At 42.1% G+C, this 15369-nt stretch overlaps 7 protein-coding genes across 7 annotated transcripts; 4 read left to right on the top strand and 3 right to left on the bottom strand.

Moving 5' to 3' along the window:
• On the top strand, nucleotides 1–1474 carry K450DRAFT_242950 (uncharacterized protein). Its single transcript, XM_051589341.1, has one exon. The coding sequence runs from the start codon at nucleotides 297–299 to the stop codon at nucleotides 1185–1187; it is 891 nt and encodes a 296-aa protein (XP_051444381.1). The 5' UTR covers nucleotides 1–296; the 3' UTR covers nucleotides 1188–1474.
• A 272-nt stretch (nucleotides 1475–1746) lies between these two features.
• Nucleotides 1747–3592, bottom strand: K450DRAFT_272151 (uncharacterized protein; the record flags this gene model as incomplete). The annotated part of the gene is made up of 4 exons (XM_051593043.1): nucleotides 1747–2011; nucleotides 2076–2284; nucleotides 2403–3357; nucleotides 3420–3592. 4 exons carry the CDS (start codon nucleotides 3590–3592, stop codon nucleotides 1747–1749), a joined length of 1602 nt encoding a protein of 533 aa, XP_051444380.1.
• Nucleotides 3593–3800: 208 nt separating this feature from the next.
• On the bottom strand, nucleotides 3801–5520 carry K450DRAFT_242948 (uncharacterized protein). Its single transcript, XM_051589340.1, has 4 exons — nucleotides 5399–5520; nucleotides 5106–5323; nucleotides 4662–5048; nucleotides 3801–4575 (listed from the first exon to the last, which is right to left on the bottom strand). The coding sequence occupies exons 1-4, from the start codon at nucleotides 5477–5479 to the stop codon at nucleotides 3873–3875; spliced, it is 1389 nt and encodes a 462-aa protein (XP_051444379.1). The 5' UTR covers nucleotides 5480–5520; the 3' UTR covers nucleotides 3801–3872.
• A 1206-nt stretch (nucleotides 5521–6726) lies between these two features.
• Nucleotides 6727–9647, top strand: K450DRAFT_210410 (uncharacterized protein). Its single transcript, XM_051584787.1, has 7 exons — nucleotides 6727–7300; nucleotides 7382–7864; nucleotides 7929–8102; nucleotides 8172–8398; nucleotides 8472–8832; nucleotides 8908–9299; nucleotides 9370–9647. Exons 1-7 carry the CDS (start codon nucleotides 6824–6826, stop codon nucleotides 9578–9580), a joined length of 2325 nt encoding a protein of 774 aa, XP_051444378.1. The 5' UTR covers nucleotides 6727–6823; the 3' UTR covers nucleotides 9581–9647.
• A 477-nt stretch (nucleotides 9648–10124) lies between these two features.
• On the top strand, nucleotides 10125–10772 carry K450DRAFT_199606 (uncharacterized protein; the record flags this gene model as incomplete). Its single annotated transcript, XM_051584609.1, has 1 exon — nucleotides 10125–10772. The coding sequence occupies one exon, from the start codon at nucleotides 10125–10127 to the stop codon at nucleotides 10770–10772; it is 648 nt and encodes a 215-aa protein (XP_051444377.1).
• A 294-nt stretch (nucleotides 10773–11066) lies between these two features.
• Nucleotides 11067–13567, top strand: K450DRAFT_242941 (uncharacterized protein). Its single transcript, XM_051589339.1, has 6 exons — nucleotides 11067–11386; nucleotides 11455–11879; nucleotides 12069–12286; nucleotides 12359–12469; nucleotides 12541–12936; nucleotides 13020–13567. Exons 1-6 carry the CDS (start codon nucleotides 11360–11362, stop codon nucleotides 13409–13411), a joined length of 1569 nt encoding a protein of 522 aa, XP_051444376.1. The 5' UTR covers nucleotides 11067–11359; the 3' UTR covers nucleotides 13412–13567.
• Nucleotides 13568–14351, bottom strand: K450DRAFT_242936 (uncharacterized protein). The gene has a single exon (XM_051589338.1). The coding sequence runs from the start codon at nucleotides 14336–14338 to the stop codon at nucleotides 13724–13726; it is 615 nt and encodes a 204-aa protein (XP_051444375.1). The 5' UTR covers nucleotides 14339–14351; the 3' UTR covers nucleotides 13568–13723.
• Nucleotides 14352–15369: the final 1018 nt, after the last annotated feature.

Raw genomic sequence — 15369 nt, 5'->3', positions numbered from 1 at the left:
CTTTCAAAAACACCTATATCCCCCTATCTTATCTGTGAGTATACATGTTTGATTCTGTTTCTCCTGCCATGCTTAAGTTACTAATGAGAATAAATTTTCTGCTCTGATATCGTGATCTTAAATTTATTTTTGTATTGGCGCAAAATAAATCGTTAATAAACAGTATCTCATTGAGAGAAATGACTGTGCATTTATCAACGGCGCCAAATGACGCGGATATCATTTTTTTCAAAGCATTGCCTTCGACATCGTGTAAACCTGACAATTGATCCAGCTTCGGCCAATTTCAACGCACAATGTTATCATCAGAAGCAGAAAAGTTGACTGAAGAACAAGTAACCGAATATTTGAAGCGGCTACAGATACGGTCCAAACCAAGTCCAACTCTGGAAGGGCTAAAGCTCCTTTGTATTCAGCACCTCAAGTGCATACCGTTCGAGAATTTTTCTTTGCACTTCACTGAGCAGCGACCTTCAATTCCGTCGCTACTCCAAGAGAACATTTTTAACAAAATAGTTCAACGCAAACGTGGTGGTTACTGCTTCGAATTAAATGGCTTATTCGCTGCCTTGTTAAAATCGCTAGGGTTTTCCATTACCAATGGCAGCGCACGCGTCTATTTCGAATCAAACGGAGCTCCCGGCTACACGGACGAACAACACCATATTATCGTTGTGAACTTGGATGGCGAATCTTGGCTTGCCGATGTAGGCTTTGGTGGCCCCGGACCATGTCTGCCAATGAGCTTTTCAAATGCCCCGCAGCCAACCGAGAATGGTATTGGAAGCGAACAAACAATGTTGGAACTTCAGAATGATAATACGTGGCTGTTGAAACATCGGTTTAACTCAGGTGCTGACTGGAAACCAACATACAAGACCACATTGGAAGTTCGCAATGGCTCATTTTACAATGAAGGAAACAAAAATGTAGCTACCGGGCCGACTATTTTCACGGAACATCTAATCGCGGTGATCCTTCGTGATAACCAAGGCAGCTTGGAACGAGTTTCAATGATGGATACAAAGGTCAATGTATCAGGCACTAATCATTATACCCTTGTTGACACCTTTAACACTGAGGAGGAGAGAATTGCCGGTATTGAACATTGGTTCAATGTTGAATTGACCGATGAAGAAGTCATGGGAATCAGTGGCAGCCATCTTGCCTTGGGGTCAAGCAGTTAGGAAGGAGGCGCCGCACTCGGAATGTTCAATGCTGCTTTCAAATGGTTTTTACCAGCAGCTCTGTGTAACATCTCACCGGCACAAGCTTTTCAATGAAAAATGGTGGTAACAAAATGCCAGGAGAATCGGTTTGTCGGAACAACTCGGGTATAATAGAGTTTACCGGTACACCGCAATGCTATAGAAATCTAGAGCATAAACCTTCTGGGTAAATTGAAGAAAAGTTCATTGGGGGAGATAAAGTAATAAACCGATCGATTATTTAGGCGGGCAATAAAACTTAAGACATACATATTACAATCTTTGATTGATGACGATGGATACAAATCATGGAAGATAGGAAAACTGAGTACGGAAGAGCAAAGAAAAACAGATTTTACAAATAATGTACAATTTTTGAATGAAACAAAGAGAGAGTATGGAAGGTGAATGCGATGTGAGTATGGCGGAGCGGGGTGAGATGAAACTATATTATCAGCTAGAGTAATCGATAACAGCCAAGAAATTAGTTATGTTTTCAATATACGACCTCATAAAATCTAATAATACAACTTGGTACTTACCATGTGGTTGCTTGCGCAGATTGTTCGAAGCTGCGGTCGGTGTCCATCATAGAAGTATCAAAGTGGTGATGGAACAATGAAGTGTCTTCGGTACCGGCATACCCGGTAGCCCCAACATCTGTATCATTTCGTGAACATTGTCCATTTGTTGCCGTATTACCGCCCGCGGTATCAAGGAATGGCTCCATGACATTATCAAATAGACTCAGCTCGTTCAAACCCTGTAGCCTCCTCCAACGATTTGTGCGCTTTAAATCGTAGCTGTAACATAACATGTTAGTTTTATCGTGCGCTGTTTTGGAACTGAAAAGCAGATGATACATACTTAATGGTTAAGAACCAGTACTTTTCGAAAAAGTCAGCAGGGAGTTCCCATGCTGAGGCATCCCCTGGGTCTCCTCCATGAAATACTGCTCGCGTAATGAGCATATTGAAACAGTCGTCCATATCGAATTGGTCTCTGAAGATAATCATTCGATCGCGCATATGAGCGGTCGGAATAAGATCGATGCGGGGGTCGTGTGGGATGGAAAGCTAAATTTTCAAAATTTAATGTTATAATCGAATGATGAAAAAACCTGGGTTCGACGTAAAACGCCATTTTTGCCCACGCATATGATGTGCCTGGTTTTAATCCAAAAATTTGTCTTACCTGCAGGATAGTAGGCTGAATATGTGGTGGAAAGACATTGTCATTTTGAGTGAGGAGCTGAAGACGTAGTTTCAATCGTATTGCTTGTATGGCCGCTATAGCGGACATTGGTGGAGGCTGGTTGTCGTTGCCTGAGTCTTCAGGAGAGTGCCTGCAAGTGGGCGGTGGTGACGGTGGAGTGGCTGTCGGATGACCAACTTCCACTTTCGAATCGAAGAAGGATTTATGAAAAGGCGGTGGGCTGGGTGGTAACTTGGATGAAAGTGAGACGTCAGATAATCTTCGGCTTGAAGAAGTGGCAGAGCATGATTTCTCGTCCATGTCAATGTCTCCCGATTCATCGAGTGAAGCTGTACTGGAAAACAAAGTTCCAAGGTCTTTACTCTCAAGATCGGGTATGTTGATACTGGCATGATCACCGGGTAGCATAATCAAGCCTGATGGATTAATCGTATTGGAGTTTTCATGGGAGTTGAGTTCGTCGGAAAAGCTAGGATTGGCTGGCGGGCTATTTGGATAATAGCTAGAAGAAATGGAGTCTGACCTTTCCCGCGTTGGTGCAAATTTCAGCGGAGAAAACTCCAAGGTGGGTGAAGGAATTGGTTCTACTAGCTTGGAAGGTACAGGAAGCTTGTTGTGTGCGTTGATATCCAAATAAGCAGAAATGGATTCTGGAATACTTTGTGCCATGATTGAAAGTGCTGGTTCGTTGAGATATGGGCTGTGTTGCGGAATAACCAGATTGTTCTCATAGCACACTAGTTGTAGGGTGAGAACGATTCCTTTCAGATACCAGTTCTCGGCACGATAAATATCGATATCAGCTTTCAGGTTGTTGTTCTCCTTCAGAACGCGATCACGCTGGTCCTTTATTTGCTTGAGCGCTACTTCCAATTCCCTAAGGTGTCGTTCTTTTCTTTCTCGGAAAGCTCTTTGTGCAGCTCGGTTCTGCGCTCTACAAACAACGTTTAGCATAGGTGCCTTTTCATATTGCTATAATGAGATAGCAGTACATACTTTCTAATAGCTGGTGACTGAGGATTTGGTTTGCGTCCAGGCTTCTTCCTAATCTTGACTGGCGCATTTGGGTCTGCAGGCTTTGCCGCTGCAGTAGAGTCTTTCTGCTGATTCGCTTTCAGCGACTCATTTGGTTTCTCTACTTTGTTTTTGAGAGCTTTTCCTTCATCCATAGCTTCTGGTTATGAGCGAGAAACGTAAGAATACAAGAAGAAAAGAGGAAATAAATGTGTGTGAAAGTTTAAGTTTATTCCATCACCCTTTTGGCGGCATGGATTTCGTTCTCCGAAGACTATTCTTGCTGACTTGCGGTATTGTAGCCAATCGTATCGCATTCCCCACACAACCGTTGCGGGGAAATCCCATTAGACAGATTTCAAGTGGAGTTGGGGCAAGTTATTTTTTTATTAAGTGTGAAAGAGAGTTCAATTCTATGCAAGAAAGGTAGATTTTTCATCGCCGTCGCTTATTCATTTTTCCTCCTTTCTTGTTGTTATTGAATTTACGGTTTCCTGCCTGGACAACATCATCATCTCGGTCCTGATCATCGTCATCGTTGCCGCCGCGGCCACGTTTGCCTGATTTCGAGTCACCACCTTTTTCCTTTAGCTCGATAGTTGCAATACGTTGAGCTTCATTTACTCGCTCTTGGAGCATCATGACCTCATCTTTTTCAAGAGGATATTGATCAAGTTTTCTTCCCAAATCTTTTTCAACCCGCTGGATGAGTTCAACATCGTATTGTGTCACAAAAGTGATAGATTTTCCGGATCGACCAGCGCGAGCAGTACGTCCAACTCGATGGATATAGTCTTTTGAGGTCTGAGGAACATCATAGTTGACGACAATATCCACAGCAGGAATATCCAATCCTCGACTAGCAACATCCGTTGCGACAAGGATGTTCCGGTTACCGGCTTTAAATTTGTTTAGAGCACCAAGACGTTTAGACTGCGCCATTTGTCCGTGTAATGGAATGGCTGGGAATCCGAGGTTACGGAGCATGACCGCAATCTTCTGAGCATCACTACAAGTTCTGGTGAAAATAATGGTAGAGTTTCCTGCAAGTTCGTTGAGCAAATACACCATGTAGCAATCTTTGTGTTTGAGTGGAAAGAACAACATGTACTGAAGCAAGGTTGATACAGTGGAATATCTGTATTGGAAAACAATGGTTAGAACTCAAAAGTACCCGCGGTATCGGCAAGGTTGCACAAAATATACCAGCCCCAACAAACTTACTTTGCAGATACCTCTACTTTGACAGGGTTATTTAAACTTGCTCTTTGTAATTTCTGAACTTTCGTTGTCATTGTGGCAGAAAACAAAAAGGTGTTACGCTCTCTTGGAATGACCTTCAGAATCTGATCAATCTTGGGTCCAAAGTCCATATCCAAAAGGCGATCGGCTTCATCCATAACCAAGTACTTGAGATTTCGCAAACTGAATCCCTTTGTGTTTTCGAGATGGTCCTGCAAGCGACCTGGTGTACAAACAATAATGTGTGGTCGCTTGGAGAGTGTAATTGATTGCGACATCATATCCATACCACCAACGATGACGGCGGATTTAACGCCGATCAAAGCACCAAGTGATTCAAATGTTTCTGAGATCTGATAAGCCAATTCTCTGCTTTGATGTCAGTACTGCGCCATACACCAGTGTCACTATGTAAACCAAACTAACCTTGTAGGTGCCATAACGCAAGCAAAAAGTGATTGTGGATTATCCCATAGCTTTTGCAGAATTGGAAGAGCAAAAGCTGCGGTTTTACCGGAACCTGTTTGGGCGAGTCCGATAATGTCTCTTCCTTCCAAAGCCCAGGGTATGGATTCCTTTTGAATCTCGGTTGGATGCTTAAATTTCAACTGATCGCAAGCATCGCACAATGGCTTAATAATTCCCTGTCGATTGAAAAGAAATTTAGTTCCTGGGCTGGCATTATTAGTAATCCTGTTGACAATGAAACGATTACTAACGAGATCAGAGAACTTTGTATCTTCTGGTTTGAGTGCTGCGAGTTCACTAGCGTCAAGTGCTTTGGGGTTTGCTTCTGGCATTGCTTTAGGAACAGACGAAGAATTCACAACTTTTCCTTTTGTTCCTCACTTGCACCCAAAAAAAAAAAAAAAAAAAGGTTATCGGTACATGAAATGTGACCGTTTTTTACGGACTGATTGGGACATTGACTGGTTCATGGACCTGGTATGAACAACTGTTCCGAGAAGGACGATGAAAGTAGAGTCATTATAATATCCATTACGTTTAAATTGCAATGGGTTTGGTTCTGGCTACTGCAGTGGGCTCGAAAAGTATAAAATGTTAGGATGCGGCAAGGAAATGCTCCAGCAGCATGAAATATACAAGATGGTTTTCTTACCAGTATGTTCGCATTTTTTCACACACTATTCAGGTTCAAATACATTAATTTTGGGATTCTAGGACTGGCAGCATCTAACATCTCAATAGGTGTGACCACTCTATACTACACAATCTCAGTGCAGCTCAATATTTTCGGTTGTATTTCAAGACGAAACTTTTAAGTCTTACAAAGTCCACCTTAAGTGAGCTACTTCGTCATCGAAATAGACTGTTCAATGTTTGTATAACTCAACTGTCATCGAACCCAATGGATTACTATTCCTGCTACTGCTTCCGCTATGACAGCAGATGTAGACCAATTCAACAGCTCTATGTTTGAACAGACAAGACTATAACGCTTGTCGTTGTCGCAAATATATACTTATACTGTCAATGAACCGGATCCGTTATACGAGCTTCAATCATCCTAACCTCTGGAGTTACTATGGAAAACAGATTAAGTGGTGGACGTTTCTACAAAGAAGTGAAAGTTATGAAGTGCAGAAAATGGCACTGAAGTAGTCAATAATTTCATTTGAATATTGGTCTAATTTTCAGAGAGAATGATGGTACCACGCTGATCATGTTGATTTCAAGAACAATTTATGGACACTGTGATGTTTAGAGTTCTGTTCAAGGGACTGACAATATATAGCTAACCATCAATGACTATTTAATGTTGTCTGTTGGTACAGGCAGGCGCAGGTTCAATGTGGCACTGTTTCATGGAATTTTTGGATTACAGAAAGTACACGGTCCACGAGCAACAGTGAGGGGAAAGCTGTCGTCTAGACGTCAAAGTGAATTTCAATATAGTAATGATTCAAGTCAAGTACTGATATAAGTAACTTATAGAGAAACAGTCCGTCGTCACTCTGTCGCTGATATATCTATTGGTTAAAACTTTCTAAAGAGCAGTTTGCTGGCTCAACGGTCGGGGGACTGTCAAAAATAAGAGTGGGTGGTTACGACCTTACAAAAAAACACCTTCTGCGTTTGCAAGTTCCACCAGCCACCACTACCTCCTTGAAAGGGCGAATACAATGTCAACGCAGCAGCCTGACAGCTACCTCAAGAGTTTATCCAAAAAACAATACTCCTGGATGCAGCAAGCATCTTCCCCTCAAAGCGATACGGCTGGCTCTCCCGAACCAGAGAGGCCAACCAACGCCAGCTCAGTTGATAATGCAGCAAACACAGATTCTATTAAAACGACAGAATTAGAGGCACCTTTAGATACACCATCACAACCGAATGATCCTATGGATATCTCAACAGATGTGGAACCGGATCAGGCGGCTGAACATCATAATGTGGTGGATCAGACAGACCATAAAGCTCCTTCCCGACAACGCGTTATGAAGACGAAACCAACTAATCGACCGAGATTCAAGTACACCAACTTTCCTGTAAAAGGATTTAACATACTTCCAACACGTAATATTACTAGCCAATATGCAAAGAACGATAGCTTGAACCTTCAAGGAATCCTTGCTGGGGAGAAGAGCATCCTACCAGATGTAAGTTTTCGTTGTACTTTTCTGAACAGTATCTCAACACCATTTTCTAATCTTTTATCTTTTCCCCCTTTTCGTACGTAGCCTGAGACTGAGGGTTCCGATGTCATTATAATACATCCAGGGTCAAGAAGCTTGAGAATTGGTAGAGCATCGGAGGCATTCCCCACAACCGTACCTCATGTCATAGCACGACGAATGAAAACGAAAGAAAAAAAAAGGAGTCAACCTCGTCAAATGCTTCCCATGGACTTTGATCTAACAGAGGAAGACTTGGATAACGACACTGACATGAAGGACGCCACAGCTGAGGATACAGAAGCGGCTACAAATAAGACACGCATGACACCTTTGCAGATGGCTGCTTTGGAAGCTATAGAAGGCACCCTCAAATATCGAATGAAGCAGGCTAAAAGACGATCCGTACCCAATGCAAATGCACAGGTTATATCTTATAACTCTCAAGCTGTACAAGAGATTATTCCTGATCACAACGACCCATATAAGGTGGAATGGACTGATCCTAGTGCGAGTGCAAAGCGACCAGCACATTTCGTAGGAGAGAAGGTAGGCATTGAAATAGACATATTTTCTCGCTTACGTATCACGGGTGATAACATTTGTCTCTTAGGCTCTCAATTTGCCGCTGGATGCCAACCCTGACTATAGACTTTTCTATCCTATGCAATACGGACAACTTAATAGCATTGATTATTCATCCCTTCAAGAAGTAGTTGGTGATTTGCAAGTTATCTGGACTGAAAGTATCCAATCAGAACTAGAAATAGAGGACGCTGACTTCAGAGTAAGTTGTAAAACCTTGGTTGCTCTAAATTAATTCAGTGAGATTTAGTCTAACCGACCTGCTATTCAGAACTTCAATGCCATTTTGGTTATACCAGATGTTTACAATAGGAACCATATATCCGAGATTGTGACAATGATGCTACGCTATATGAACTTCCGTGGAGTTTGTGTGCAGCAAGAATCAACCTGTGCGACGTTTGGTGCAGGTACTTCCATGGCATGTGTTGTAGATATTGGCGCTCAGAAGACAAGTGTATCTTGTGTTGAAGACGGGCTGTGCATTCCTGATTCTAGGTAAGGCGATAATGACAAGACTAACTCATTTGATGAAAGCGTGCCTCGAACTAAAAGGTTTTATTCATATCAGAATTACTCTTCCCATGGGTGGTGATGATATTACAACGGTATTCGCTTCTTTCTTGAAACGAAACAAGTTTCCCTACTCCAACGTGGATATTTCTCTTGCATACAACTGGAGATTATTCGAGGGCTTAAAAGAGAAATGGTGCACGCTGAACGAAGCAGAAATTAGTGTCCAAGTGTACGACTTTTTTGTTCGAGTTCCAGAGAGGACTACTCGCAAATTCCAGTGCAAGGTATATGAAGAAGTATTCTTAGCGCCGCTGTGCCTGATCTTCCCCGGTATACTGGATCCTGAGAGAAAAGCGATTACTGCGCAAAAATGGAGCTCAGAGAACGTTATAGATGATATAGCAGATGAAACAGGGGTGAGAAAGAGCAGAATTGTAATGTATCATGACAAGAAACTTTGCGTAATTATTTTTTTTTTTTCTTGCTCTTAGGTTGCGGCGGTGCAAACACAACCGGCGACTGCATTAACATTACCTGTGAAATCCAAGCCGTCTACTCCTCTACCTTCAGGCTTATCACCAGGCGTGAAGCCTGCCACTGCACCTTCAACACCTGCTGCATCAGATCACGTCGATTCTCCTGCCCCAGCAGAAACAGAAGACATAACCGCATCCCAGAGTAATGCCGCTACTTCAGAATCATCTATGAGCCCTGAAAAAGTCGAAGATGCCTATATACCTACACCTATTGACACTGCCATCGCTCAATCTATTTTGATCTCTTCTTCGAACTCGGAAGAACGCTTGAAGAAGTTTTTCACTAGCATCATTCTTGTTGGAGGTGGAGGAAAGATAGGCAATATGGATCGCCTTTTGGAAGACTGGTAAGAAGAGTATCAAAGTGAACTAGACGTTGTTTTTTCATGATTTCTAATTTGATTCTTTCGCATGCAGCATTCTGAGTACATCGCTTGCTAGAAAGCATGGCGTCGATAAGGTGGAAATTTTGCCAGCCCCAAGAGAGTTAGATCCACGACTGCTCGTATGGAAAGGAGCCTACGTGCTGAGCAAGTTGGAGTCCACTAATGAGATGTGGATTGGACAAAATGAGTGGAACGAAGTTGGCGTTCGATGTCTTCGAGACCGAATGCTGTTCGTTTGGTAATACAACATCGACATAATTACTTTTTGTTAGATATTTCTGAAATAAAATTAGCGAAAATATCTGCATCATCACGCCTGCATCATGATAATGTGTGAGTAGATACTCATAACCCATTTCGGAATGGATGCCACCGTCGACATAGATATATACTTATCTACAACACGACTTATTTCGTAGTAGCAGAAATCGTTCATTGAAGTCTTTTAGTTTCACAGATCTTTTTCAAAGGGAGTTGAAGAAAAACGATGTGACCAACAACTTGGATGAGAGACTGGCCCATGTTCAGCCACTCTTCTCATTATGTGTATTTTAAGTAAAAAAAGAAAAATCTATTCCTATGATATCATGGCTTTCATACCCGCCGCTGAAATACAATAACATCAATGACATGAGCAATCGAAAATTTTGTAGCTTATATCGATCAAATATCGATATGTTTAAATGAAGGAAAATATGGGCAATCTTATGGAATTCGGTTTTTTTAGACCCACGCATGTTGAGACGCCGATCGCACTTTCCCATATGACTTCCCTTTTAAGGCTCAATGTTCTTGCCTTCATTTCTCATTTCCCCCCGAAAACTTGCCACTAAACCACTTTCCTACAGCCAAATGCAATCTGATCGCTCGCAACAACGAGACAGGCAGATTGTCAACCCATTAACTTTAAGACCACCGGTCAACACTCGTATCTCCTCTGCTGGCACAGATTCCTCAACTGGTATATTGCATTTCAACCCTGGCTTTGCACTAGATTCCGAATCGGCGATTGAGGCAGACGCTTCTACTATTGGAGATGACAGTGATTCAACTGCTTTTCACAGTGGTTCAAATGCACCTATAGACTCAACGAATAGATCTGCGTTGGCCAAATCCGAAAGATGGTCGCAAAAAATCATTAATTCAAGCTTGTCCGATAGAGGGGTTCATTCTGTTGACAGTGATGCTTCGTCTTCGCCCACGTTTGAAAAAGCCGTCATCTCTGGATATCAAGCACAGTCTACAGCAGATTCACGAAAACCTGTCGCTACTGACATCCCTACACCATCCTCTGGCTATCAAGCGGATACTGAAGTTTTAGAAAATGAAGAATGGACATCTAATGTAGCCTCACAACAACAGCATCATCATCATCATCACCATCATCACCACAATCAAGCACAAAATCAGTATTCATCTTCTATGGATTATTAAGTGTTTAAAGCAGATCTGATGTTTTATGTGAAAGTGTCGCGCAAGACCATATTCTCTCTTTCAATGGTCATACAAGATGGCATCTGTCTTTCTCTATGATTGAATACGATCAATTATTTCTTGTAATAAAGTTGACAATTTTATCGTTGTCCGTTGAGCGTATTGGACCAGGCCTTGACAGACACTCGTGGCTGAATTCCGATGGACCGATAACTCTAGGCATAGAAACAAAAGGAACAATCGGAGTGTTAACTCCAACGTTGTACGCGCATTGACTCTCGATGGGCTAGAATCTCTTGAATACGATCGAATAGCATGTCAGGCAATAAAGGGGAAAACTGGTATTGCTGAATTAAGAATTTTCCCCCCATTTTAACTGCTGAATCACGTCGTCGAGCACTGCTTTTCGAGAGTTGATTTGCTAAAAGAAGATTTCATGCAGACATTATGTCTCAAAGACTGAAACAAACATGTATCCATAGTATCTCGAAAATCTTCCGTAGCAACGTTTATCTTTTACTGTCTTAGTTGAACATCATTGCAAAATAACTTCACTGCTCAACGTCGGTAACTCAACTTCCATTCCTATGGCGCACGTCAGCCTTGTGTGGACGGTAATCTCATTTCGGAAATGTCAGATTCACATGTCAGTCATGTTTACTAACTGGTGGAATCGTTGTAGCTCCCGCCAATCTTCCACTTGGCGTCGTTGGCGGCCGGATTATGTGTCATTATGGTGTTCTGCCTTATGAACGCATATCGACCATCGTTAGCGGATCGAATATCATTGAGATTGGTATTTGCAGCCAATATTTCTGGGGTAATTTTGTCTGTCTGGCAAACAGTAGTAGTCTTCCTCTCCAGCTCTCATAGAACAGCATGCCTTGCTGCTGAGTTCTTTTTGACTATGAGCGATACGGCTGCCTCACTTTTTCTCATGTTTGTCGGCTTCAACCTTATGCTTCTCGTGGTGTTCCGCATTCCAGCTTCACGACCGATTGAATATAGCTACTACATTTTCAGCTGCCTCGTCGGACTTATAAATGGTCTCGTTATCGTCTTACGCACAACACGGAGCTTACCTGAATCAGATACCCCAAACTGCTGGTAAGCCTCATTATACCTTCAATCCTTTTATACCATGTATTGTCATTGACAATTGGCCAATAGGTTTTTAATATATTATTCCGACACTGCCATTTTGCGATTTACTTCTGTAAGTCCAACTGACCGATGTGTGTAAACCAGCAACTCAGATACTGATATGCCGAATAAGATCTATCGCTACGCATTTAGCATTTTTGTCATAGTAATCAGTTCTATTGTTTTTACAAGTACCATTATTGTATTATACTCGAAGAAAGGATGGGTCCACCAAGGCTGCGATCTACGTCGTCCTAATAATTCGTGGAAGCCAAATCAGCGACCGACACAGGGCTCGCCGAGTGGAAGTTCGAATGATCAAGTAATACTGTTTAAAAAAGTCGTTTTCAGATGCCTTCTATATCCAGCAGGTAACCTCGTTGATTGTAATGGCGGTATATGATCCCAGTCCGTCGTTGACTCACGCTGAACCGAATGTCTAGTCCTTATTTTTATCAACCTCTGGGGATTTATTTACTTCATGGTGGCCGTGGTACAGAAAAACTTGAATTTTGTCTTGCTTCTTCTGGATCAATGTATTATTGGAAGTGCAGGTACTGTTTAAGGAACAAGTAATGTTGTAAACTACTATCAAACAATAACATTTCAACACTTCAAAAATTAGGCTTATTCGTCGCCATAATTTTCTTTTCTGACCCAGCCGTCAAAAAATCGACAAGCGATTGCTTGGAATGGATTCATGCACATTACGTAGATGAATACACCGAAAATTCGATACCAACTGCAGGTCAGAGACGCAAATCGATGAGAATCATAAATGTGAGGACCCGTCTATCCACGCAAACATCTGCAGATTCAATAGCCGTAGACCGACTGGTTCCATATCCTCATCCAAGGCTAGCTAAATATCTGAACTGGATATTAACAAAAGTCTTCAGGTGGAAGGAAAGACCGCGGATATGCCGGAGTGTTAGTCATCTTAGCCATATGAAGGGGACTTCTCTTGAAAAGGTGCGGACAGGGTCAACGTTTTACCTTCCATCCGTTGACGGGTCACTAGGTAATATGATTATTATTGAATATTAAGCGCATTTGATCCTCAATATTTCAAATGTTGGAAATTTCACTAATATGATACTGTAGAAGATATCCATCAAATGGACATGAACGGTATCTCAACAACTGACATGTCAATACCAGACATTGTAGTGACCGGCGATAAGGGACTAACCGTTCCCCCCGTCAGTGAAGCTGCCTCAGTGACAACCAGCGACAAATCAAGTGGTCTAAGCCATGAAAATTTAAGGGAACAGTTAGACAAGTATTCCATCAGCGAAAGTGATGAAGCGACAGATGATGAAGTGCCACATTTTCCAGATCATGTCCTGAACGGAATACGTCCCAGTCCAGCTGCAGCACACCATGCAGCTCGTCCACCCGATCCGTACGACGATAGCGAGGAAGATTGCCATACGATAGACAGTAAAGGATTAGACCTGGAGGCTGTGGGAATGGATGATAGACCACATTACTAAGATCATTTGGAGATCAATGTCGCTAGTTGTTCTGAAATGTACTCTGTGTTTATACTCGTGCCCGAAATCAGAGCATGTAGGCATAAATTAATGCATTCGTTAATGATATTACACATTTTTTCAAAAACAGTAATTGTAGCTCAAAATGATTTTATATTGCTTAGAGACCATAAAGAAGGACAATGGGCCATATATCGCTTTCGTTATGAAAAGAAACGATTACGCTCGGTGAACATGCGAATGATGAATCTGTTTAAACTCTAACAGGTAAACATCTGCCAAACTGTGCTACTACAATCTCAAATAATGGGATTATTTTGATGCAGCGCGTTTGTTATGATGATGATGTTTGTGATGATGACGGGTACTAGACTTCTTAGTGGTATGTCCCTTCTTACTGCTGGTCTTCTTGCCACTGGACTTCTTAGTACTAGTGCGCTTGCTACTGGACTTCTTAGTAGTCTTTTTGCTTGAGCTGGAATGAGAGCTTCCAGATTGGGCTTCGAGGGTACCGGGTCCACCGAGCCATTTTTCGGTACTTTGGTTGACGTAATCAAGGATTTTACAGCTGGACTCAACTGCTTTGACATGTTCGCCAACTTTGTTGGCAATGTCAGCATAGGTTTCGTACATCAGAACGAACCAATCCAATTGGCATCCATTGAAACTCCAGCTTTCGTCATCAACACGGACACAGCCATTGTGGGTCATGCCATTGGGAAGCTTGATGCCATCAATTTCCTTGATGTAAAGAGTGGTGCCTTTCTTGATATCGTTGGAAGCAATGGATGTCCAAGGGTGTAAGCTAATGCTGTCGGAACTGCCAAGGCCATAAGGATGCTGTTTGGTATTGACTACCAAAAAGGTGTTCTGGCCTTCATCCAAGTTGATCATGGTACCATCAGATAGCAAGCAGGTTCCTTCCATTTGACATTTCTAAGTGTAGAAAGGAGAACAAAGGGTTACTATGCAGGTTCAAACTGCGATGCAATGAATGGGCTGCCAAAAATTTCATTCTAACCTCATATGTTGTGGTTGAAACTTTTGCAATGACATGTCCAGAGGTGGTCTTGAGAGATTTGCTCTTGGAACCGGTCAATTGTACAATCTTTCCGTTGTTCAACATATCAGTAGTTCCTTCTTTAGGGATCCAGTACCTAAAAGAAATAGCAAATAAAAGGTTAAAATGGTGCGGTGCGGAGTTTGTATTTGGCTAGTGCTAAATCAAGGGCAGACGCTTACTGGGTGAAGGCAGCTTTGCCACCTGTATAGCAGCTCTTGACACTCCTTTTTTCAAGTGGAGCGGCATTGGCAAAAAGGCCAAAAGTGGTGGCAACTGCGGCCAGAATCAGTGTGAACTTCATGGTATAGTATATGAAATTTCGAATGAATTGGGTTTAATAGCGATAGTGTTTGTTGAGACCGGCTCTGGTTGAGACTATGCGATGCGATCAACGCTGAAAGAAAAGACACTGAAGAGGTGGTGGAAGGGGAATGGTACCAGACCAAGCGAAAAAGAGAAGTGAGGATAAAAAAAAACGATGTGGGTAGAGTCGTCTAGTCAGTTGCATTTTTATACTAAAATGTGATGGCTAGAAGGTGGTGAACATGTAAAGTAAAATAAAAAAAATAAAAAGGATGGTGGTGATACGAAAATCACAAAGGTTGATTTGTTCAATATACATGCGTCTTTGTATAGATTTCGTCCTTTGTAGGGTAAGCTGGTCCATACTTTTCGGTGTAAATTTTCTTTTCGGATGGCCATGCAATTAATGTAATATGACAGGATATGATAATTAAATGAAAGCTATGAAGGCTCGTTCACAAAAAAAATAAGTGCTTTCGCCATCAAGAAGACAGTAAAGGAATCAATAACTTGGTGCCCCAGACCAATTAAGCTATTTGCCTCATGAGGTTACCTTTTGAAGCAAGTAACACCGAACGGTCGTTATGGCGAA

Source organism: Umbelopsis ramanniana, assembly GCF_025399195.1.
Source record: "Umbelopsis ramanniana AG unplaced genomic scaffold K450scaffold_30, whole genome shotgun sequence".
Taxonomy (NCBI): Eukaryota; Fungi; Mucoromycota; class Umbelopsidomycetes; order Umbelopsidales; family Umbelopsidaceae; genus Umbelopsis; species Umbelopsis ramanniana.
This window is presented reverse-complemented; position numbering and strand designations above follow the sequence as displayed.

Coding starts and splice junctions, on each gene's coding strand:
- K450DRAFT_242948 (XM_051589340.1), bottom strand. CDS start 5,479: ATGCCAGAAGCAAACCCCAAAGCACTTGACGCTAGTGAACTCGCAGCA. Junction 5,324..5,398: donor ATACAAAGTTCTCTGATCTC/GTTAGTAATCGT, acceptor TTCAATCGACAG/GGAATTATTAAGCCATTGTG. Junction 5,049..5,105: donor TGCGTTATGGCACCTACAAG/GTTAGTTTGGTT, acceptor ACATCAAAGCAG/AGAATTGGCTTATCAGATCT.
- K450DRAFT_210410 (XM_051584787.1), top strand. CDS start 6,824: ATGTCAACGCAGCAGCCTGACAGCTACCTCAAGAGTTTATCCAAAAAA. Junction 8,103..8,171: donor TAGAGGACGCTGACTTCAGA/GTAAGTTGTAAA, acceptor CCTGCTATTCAG/AACTTCAATGCCATTTTGGT. Junction 9,300..9,369: donor GATCGCCTTTTGGAAGACTG/GTAAGAAGAGTA, acceptor TTTCGCATGCAG/CATTCTGAGTACATCGCTTG.
- K450DRAFT_242936 (XM_051589338.1), bottom strand. CDS start 14,338: ATGGAAGGAACCTGCTTGCTATCTGATGGTACCATGATCAACTTGGAT.
- K450DRAFT_242950 (XM_051589341.1), top strand. CDS start 297: ATGTTATCATCAGAAGCAGAAAAGTTGACTGAAGAACAAGTAACCGAA.
- K450DRAFT_242941 (XM_051589339.1), top strand. CDS start 11,360: ATGGCGCACGTCAGCCTTGTGTGGACG. Junction 11,387..11,454: donor ACGTCAGCCTTGTGTGGACG/GTAATCTCATTT, acceptor GAATCGTTGTAG/CTCCCGCCAATCTTCCACTT. Junction 11,880..12,068: donor TCAGATACCCCAAACTGCTG/GTAAGCCTCATT, acceptor CTACGCATTTAG/CATTTTTGTCATAGTAATCA.